Source organism: Anneissia japonica, unplaced genomic scaffold, assembly GCF_011630105.1.
Source record: "Anneissia japonica isolate Jap-2015-1 unplaced genomic scaffold, ASM1163010v1 scaffold287755_len519135_cov135, whole genome shotgun sequence".
NCBI lineage: Eukaryota > Metazoa > Echinodermata > Crinoidea > Comatulida > Comatulidae > Anneissia > Anneissia japonica.
This window is the reverse complement of record NW_022704004.1, coordinates 149470-157090: the sequence shown is the minus strand read 5'-3', so window position 1 is coordinate 157090 and position 7621 is coordinate 149470. Positions and strand designations below refer to the sequence as shown.

Here is a 7621-nt window from a genome sequence, read left to right as displayed (position 1 = left end):
AGGGAGTTTTGATCAATTCCGACGAAATTAGAATTAACAACACAAAAATTTTTCGCGCGCTTCGCGCACATTTGTTAGGGTTAAGGCTTGTGCTTGCCCTCCTTTGCCTTCTAAGTTATTTAAAAACATAATAGTCCCAAACTTGAGAAAGAAAATTTAAGATAGATCGTTTTACCTAAAAGAAGGGCCTCAATGTGTAATAATGGTGAAAGAATAGGTCTATGATTGTAATAAATAAAACCACGATGAAAATGCTTATATTTAGTTTCAAACACACGTGTGTAATAATAAAATAAGTCCTATGTCGTATTGTTTTCTATGTGGGGGGGGGGGCGCGTGTGGGTATCACATCAAGTCATAAATTACTAACCGGGAAAATTATTACCTTTGCCGCCACCCCCTGACCCAAGACCCCTGTTACGCGCCTGCTTATAAGTGGGCCCCTCACTTTGAAAAACGTTCCACCGGCCCTGATTCGTTAGGCCTACATAATAGTTTCATAATGCTGTACTATATACTCCAACATCACTGGCGCGTGGTATACAACCAACTGACTGCAGACCATTTCCGGTCACACATTACTCTCCATAACACAGCACCCCCTAGTTCCGTCACCTCTGGGTAAATATTCAATAAATACCGTACACAGTAAATTGGGGCCGAGTTGATTACTTGGGGCCGAGCTGACTTGGGGCCGAGTTGACTTGGAGCCGAGTTGACATGGGGCCGAGTTGACTTGAATTTGTCATGACATAGGTTAAATAATTATCCAAAATCGCGGCCAAAAAATAAAAATGTTCAGAGTATGTAACTCAAATTCAAGGGCCTAACACTTTTTATTATTCATGCAGCGAAATCAAAAAAATAGGTCTACATATATCGTTTTAAACGACCCATTATATTAGCATGGCAAAGTGTTTTTTTTCAAAATCAGACAGCGAGCAGCACTCCTGTATCTCAGAAGTTTTGTAGACGTTCATCTTTGGTTGATGACCTTTTGACCTCCAGAATTGAGATTTTTCGAGTCGAGTCAGTCGAGACAACCCGAGTGGAGTTTCATGCAAATGTTTCGTACGGGAAAAAAATCGCGAGCGGGAACACCACACTTGTTTTTTACCACCGCACCAGAGTCTTGTTTCATACAAGCAAAGAGTATATTATTATACTGTAGCAGAAGGGAGTCCACTGCTATTCTTAATATACGCGTCAGCGTGACGCCCTATCCGCTGTATAGGGAAAACGCCCATAGCTTCTGTTGTGGATGCATGAGTGATGGCAGCATATAAAAACAGTAATTTAAGACCTGTATTTGGAATAAAGTACATAAAGTCAAATTATTATATCCATTTTTAAACGAAATATAAAGGCAAGAAAAAAAAAGCAAGAAAAATCATGTAAATCAAATCGGTTAAAAAAATTGTTCAATTCGGTAGCGTATTGCACAGATAAGTCAGGAAAACATTTTACTTTATTACTCTTATCTTTATGCATAAAACCACTCATCAAGCGCATGCAATTCTATACCATTTTCATGTTATTTTCTGTAAAATGATTTTCTACTTTCATTCTGTAATTATTTTTTTTCTCTACGTATAAAAGTTTTAAGATCTTTTTGGATATCTTTAAGTTTATTTCTATCATTTTTATTAAAGGCTACTTTCTTCCTTTTAATAATGGCTTGAATGAACATTTTTAGTAATCCATGGTTTATTGTTACTGAAAACTTTTAACAATTATTTTGGGAATTCTAATTTCACAACAGAAATCAATATAGTCACAACATGTTTGAGTGAGATCGTTAAGATCTTTACACTTTTCTTTAAACATGTCCCAGTCTGTACACTCCAAGCACCTTGTAAGCGCTGTATAGATTCATCTGTCCATTGTTTAACAATGATTTTCTTTGGTTTTTGCATCCTACTCAACGGTAAGTATTTGCTACTTAGCAGTACGAGGTTATGATTGCTGAGACAAGGTAGCTTGGTTGACACATATATGCGTTCTTTACATTCGAGTAATAAAGCTGTGGTTGACTGGCATTCCTGGTCGCACAGCTGACATATTGGTAGTAATAAACACTACTTTTCCTTCGATTACAGTGATTAAAATCGCCATTTACTATAAAAAAAAAAAAAAAAAGCGTCAGGGGATTCCACTTCAACTTTATAAATGGCGTCGTAAATTTGTTCTGAAGCTTTCTTAGCAAGGTTTCTATGAGGAACATATACCGTGAAAACTACGTGCGAAAAGTCATGAGACTACTTTCCGAAATTTGTTCATGTATCGCACGTTTGCCCTTAGTTCGTCCATTTTGTTGTCCAGTGACTGCACGTTTCCAATAATAATAGATGGGATTTAAGGTCTACTTTTCCTAATTTTAAGGCGTTTCATGATTCCTCCTGCTTTCTCTCTCTTTCTGCGTTTTAAGATCTTAGGCCACTTGTGTTTGTCTGGCAGCGGTGGGGTGCAACGTCTTTGCTCCTGCATAACTAGCCTAGCAGTTCGTTTGTGTAGTGGGTGATCCTTGACTCAGGCGGTGATCCAAAATAATGATTAAACAACACCAAAAAGCACGTAATTTGCTTCAACAACATGGTAGCACAATACAGTATCGATCACGACGCTCAAAAAGTAGATAAAGAAACACATTAGTTTAAAAAAGGCACCAACAGCTCCACCAGAACGAGCTCCGCCCACCACTTCAGCAGCGCCGCTGTGATGAATAAACTCATGATATATAGTCTTACTTGTACAGCCGTCTTCTTATTCACACTTCTTCGCATACTCCATATGTACGTCCGAACGTCATGTCGAAACTACATAACATAATGTGCAAACCACATAACATAATGAGCAAACCACATAATATCATGACCAAACTACATAACATCATGACCAAACCACATAATATAATGACCATATTTACTTTACTTTATATATCCAGATATATCATAACCAAACGGTTCCTAAAAAAAGCTGTTCCTCAAAATACAGTGATCCTGAAAACATGGAGGTAGGCCTATACTCAAACAAACATAATATAGGCATACTGAACTGAAACACAATCAAGAAAAGAAAGTGTACAAGGTCATCAAGGCCAGAGACCGGCTACTCTGGGCTATAAACCTTCATTAGTAGGAGCATCCATGGTAGGAGTAGGTAAATTGTCTGTTACGGTTGAGTAATCCCCAACTTTGGGGGGCCTGAAACCGTTTCCTTGCTAACTGTAATAATAATAATAATAATAATAATAATAATAATAATAATAATAATAATAATAATAATAATAATAGTAATAATAATAATAATAATAATAATAATAATAATAATAATAATAATAACAACAATTCTGGATTTATATAGCGCCTAACGTTGACACAACCTCGAGGCGCTTAACAACAACAGAGAAGAATAAACATTAATTAAGTTCAAATAATACAGAACCCTCTAAAGTACAGAAATATACTGCTGTACTGTACAAAAATAATTTTCTATGTTTGAAAAGTATGAAATAATAATAAGAAAATAAAAATATTTTGAGCCTGAAATCAGCAAGGAAAGAGAACAAATAAGAACACTAAGTCTGGGAAAAATTGTAATGGTTCTTATATAAACAAAAGTGTACCGTACGACTGATTTTTCTCAGAAGACTGAGCTATTATGCAAACGAAGTCACTGAACCATTGTTGAGGAGCTAAACAAGTAATTTTTTTGGGCCTTATTGTTAGATTTTATATAGATAGGCCTATAATTCCGCTCATTGTTATTGAAATGAGTACGGTAACTCGGCAGCGTTTACTCTCGAACCTTAGTGCCAACCACCTGCAGCAACAGGGAGGTATCAAAATAATACCTCTGCCACATTTTATTACGGGCTATTATCTAATTTACAGATTTAAATCATTACAATGGAAAAGGACAAAGTAAGTAACTTCGTTTCGTTTGATAATACAATAGAACTCCTTATAGGGACACCTTAAAAAACGTGTCCCCTTAATAGGGGTGTCCCCTGAATAGGGGTACCCCTATTAAGAGGACACTTACCAAAAACATAAAATTGTCCCCTTTATAGGGGTTTTTAGCATGTTTTCATATAACGATGACATTCTTTATAATTTTACTTTTATTTTACGCTTATTAAAAAAAATTGGCGTGGCGCTTTTCATGCCCTTTCTCATGTTTTACCTATTTCACGTAGGCATATTCCCGTTTTAGTAGGCCTATCATAGGTCCTATCATCGTAAACAAACGTTTATAAAGAAATGCTTGTGTCTTCCTTGTGTTATTTATTTATTTTAACAGTGTATACATTGTATTTAAAACCCAGTTTCATTACACACGGTAATATTATTATAATACTCTCGATTAAGCGCCGCGGCGCTTATTCCAGAGCGGCGCTTGACGAAGAAAAAAATCACGTTTGGTGTGGCGCTTATTCGAGAGCGGCGTTTATTCGAGCATTTACCGTAAGGATCAGTTACAGTAGAATAAGAATATATTTAGAGCAATAAATTGCAATGCAAATACAATTCATTTATAATATGAAATCAGTGGAAATGTAATTAAAACAACAATAATTTTATATGTACTCATTATTGTTTCATTATGCAATGTTAATGACTAATAATGTTCTTTTTCCTTTTAAATATTGAGCTTTTTTCTGTTAGATGGATGTAGCATGAATAGAGTAAAATGTTTTGATATGGGTTAAAATCCTATATGAAAATACACGAAGAACAAAGAAAAAGAAATCCCCATTAGTCAAAAGGGTCAAAATTGACAAGATTGGCTTACAAAGTAACACATGCAGTTGGCCTATGTACTGATATTCAATCATGGATTAAGGGGAGAAAATTCTGGTTTATTGCTCAAAAGGTGTCAAAATGTAAAAGTTAAGTGCTGTAGATGTTTTGATACAATTAAAAAATTAAGTGTCCACTTAATAGGGGTCATTTGACCATTGGGAAGTGTCCCTATCCCTAGGGGTGTCCTCTTAATAGGGGTTGACTGTAGTGCGAAAAGATATAATATTTCCCCTCGTTTCACAGAAAAGTGTCTCCTTAATAGGGGTGTTTCCTGAATATGGGTGTCCCAAAAAAAAAAGGGGGGGGGGGTGGTGGTGTACTGTATCTGAGGAAACTTGTTTACTTGTGTACATTTAGTCTGGGATAAGCTGTTCATGATATTTTTTTTTTTTTTTGTAAAAAAAAAACAAAAACAAAAACTACTACATTATACTTATATTAAAGCAGATTAGAAATGTTATCGCTTCATGGTGTCAAAATATTTACTGATCCTCGAACGTGCTCGTACCAAAGGCCGCAATACCACATTATACACCCTTGTAGCATGCTTGTAGTGTGGCGTTTTGTCAGACGGAAGCTCAAGCTGAAATTGCCTGTTTTAAATCTGTATAGGCCAATTCAAAATCTGAATTTCAAATTTATTTCTCCAATAACCTTCATGCATTAATATTTTAACACTCCACAAAAAAAAAATCATTTTTAGCATATTTGTCGAATAACATTGACAATGTAATATATGATTCGTCCCTTATATAATGTAGTGGCGAATGTGGAAAAGTGCATTTTGAGAAAAACGCATTTAAAGATTTTTGAAAAATGTCCTAATTTTTGTTAGCATACCGTACATTTTTTGTATAAAGTTGCCTAAATTTCTATATGGTTATGGTATATTGCCTCCTAATACTGTGTATAAAATATATGACCATAATAACGATTGGTTAATTAGCAATTCATCATTAAACTTATTCGTCACTTCGAAAAATAATAATTAACGTACAAATTGCAGTAATTTAACATTCGCCACACATTCGCCACTTTGTTAGTGTTAAAATGTTTTTTATATAATAAAGGATACAAGGAGAAAGAAGGAAAGCAATAAGATCCGGAGTGGCTGAGAATTGTACCGAAAATTATATAATAATGATAATGGCTCATTATATATATCATCACATAGCCTACTATATTTTACGAGTTTGTATTAAATGTATGTGCGTAAGCGTAAAAACTTCTTAAATATCAAGGCGTGAGTGTGCGCTAAATATGTAGCTTTTCTCGAAAAATGCGTTATAATAACCAATAATACGTAAACAAATCGTTTCATGTTAAATCCTCTTTAATTAAAAAAAAATAACCGTATCCTCTTTAATAAAAAAAAATAACCGTATAAAAAATAACAATAATGATTAAAATCATTCAAAATCATAATGGAAATTAATTAATTTTTTAACGTAATTTAGAACTAGTACAAAAGATTCATTTAAGTTTCTTATTATAATTAATTTATTTATTAATATAGGTATTGTGTTAGCCTAAGACCTACACGAAGCATGAGCTCGTGTAGACCAAACCAGTGCCGTTTCTTTTTAAATCGTACAGGAAATCCACTCACGATGATACGTTCATTTAATTTATGCTTGCACGCAGGTGGGGATCCAGACCTTCGCCCAGGCGAAGGTCAAGGTGAGAAATAAAAATAAAATGTTGACCATTTTCCCAACAATCATACTTACTTTCCTTGATACTTATTTTGAACATTATCATTAGGACATTTTTTAAATCCACACTAGCCTATATCTTACACCTTTACACTGATTGTACTGCAGGCCCTATCAGAGAGGTCCCATTACATTATGGTTTTCCACATAGTGCATAATACAGTGCATGACAAACGTTACGCTACTAATTGGGAGAGTTTCAGCTCAGTCCTACTATGTTAGCATTGTTTTAAAGTAATAACCTATCAGACATTCACATGAACAACAAAACCAATGAAAATATATTTTGCTTAACTATTGTTTTCAGCAACAGTTGCGTCTCCAGAATTTAAGGAATGAGTGGTGGGTGCTAATAAAATGAGAGTCCACACCACGTCAGCGCCACTGTGGTTGGCGGTGATGCGAAAAGTTCAGTATTTTATACCTCTGGGTGCCTGGAAATGGAACTTAAATTGCCATTTACTTTTTATTTTATTTTGGACGAATTGAGTAAAAAAAATCCGAATTATTTAAATAGGTTGTACCCGAAAATTACACTTAAATAATTACAATTCTAAAAACTACCATATCCAACTGAACCCCAACATGGTTGTGGCTCAGGTAAAAAGGTTTGAGACTCAAACTTGATTAGTACAAAACTTACGATATCTACCTGAGCCCCACAATGGCTTTGGGGCGCAGATGAGTAAATTTTAACAATTTGAGACTTCATAGTTTTCCCAAAAACGGCAATTTAAGACTTCTAGATGCCGGAAAATGGCACTTTAATACATAAACACTACGAAAATTACTATATCCACCTAAGCCCCATCATGGATGAGGCTGAGGTGGGAAAATTTTAAGAATAAAACACACTTTTGTCACAGTGTGTCCACACTGTGGACTACTATGTGAATTTCTCTCTGTGTACCTTACGTAGTAACACACTGTGATCACTGTGGCTGACTATTTAAATTCTCTACACTGTTTTTTCAGTCCAAACACGGCGGCCATTGTGTGTAAACACGGCGTGACCACAGTGTGCACCGTGTGTACACACTGTTGACACAGTGTGCACTCTGTGTACAATCTGTGGCATTTTTCTAATGGTATATATATATA

General features: G+C 35.1%; 1 protein-coding gene and 1 long non-coding RNA gene across 2 annotated transcripts in view; one reads left to right on the top strand and one right to left on the bottom strand.

The window, feature by feature from the left end:
* Nucleotides 1–1450: 1450 nt before the first annotated feature.
* On the bottom strand, nt 1451–2808 carry LOC117104574. Its single transcript, XR_004444780.1, has 2 exons — nt 2229–2808; nt 1451–2118 (listed from the first exon to the last, which is right to left on the bottom strand). It is a non-coding gene; the product is annotated as an uncharacterized LOC117104574 (long non-coding RNA).
* A 957-nt stretch (nt 2809–3765) lies between these two features.
* Nucleotides 3766–7621, top strand: part of LOC117104576 — an 11037-nt gene continuing 7181 nt past the window's right edge. Inside the window, exon 1 of the mRNA XM_033245430.1 lies at nt 3766–3923. Coding sequence (XP_033101321.1) covers nt 3909–3923 — 15 coding nt within the window. The 5' untranslated portion in view covers nt 3766–3908. The remainder of the gene's footprint in view (nt 3924–7621) is intronic.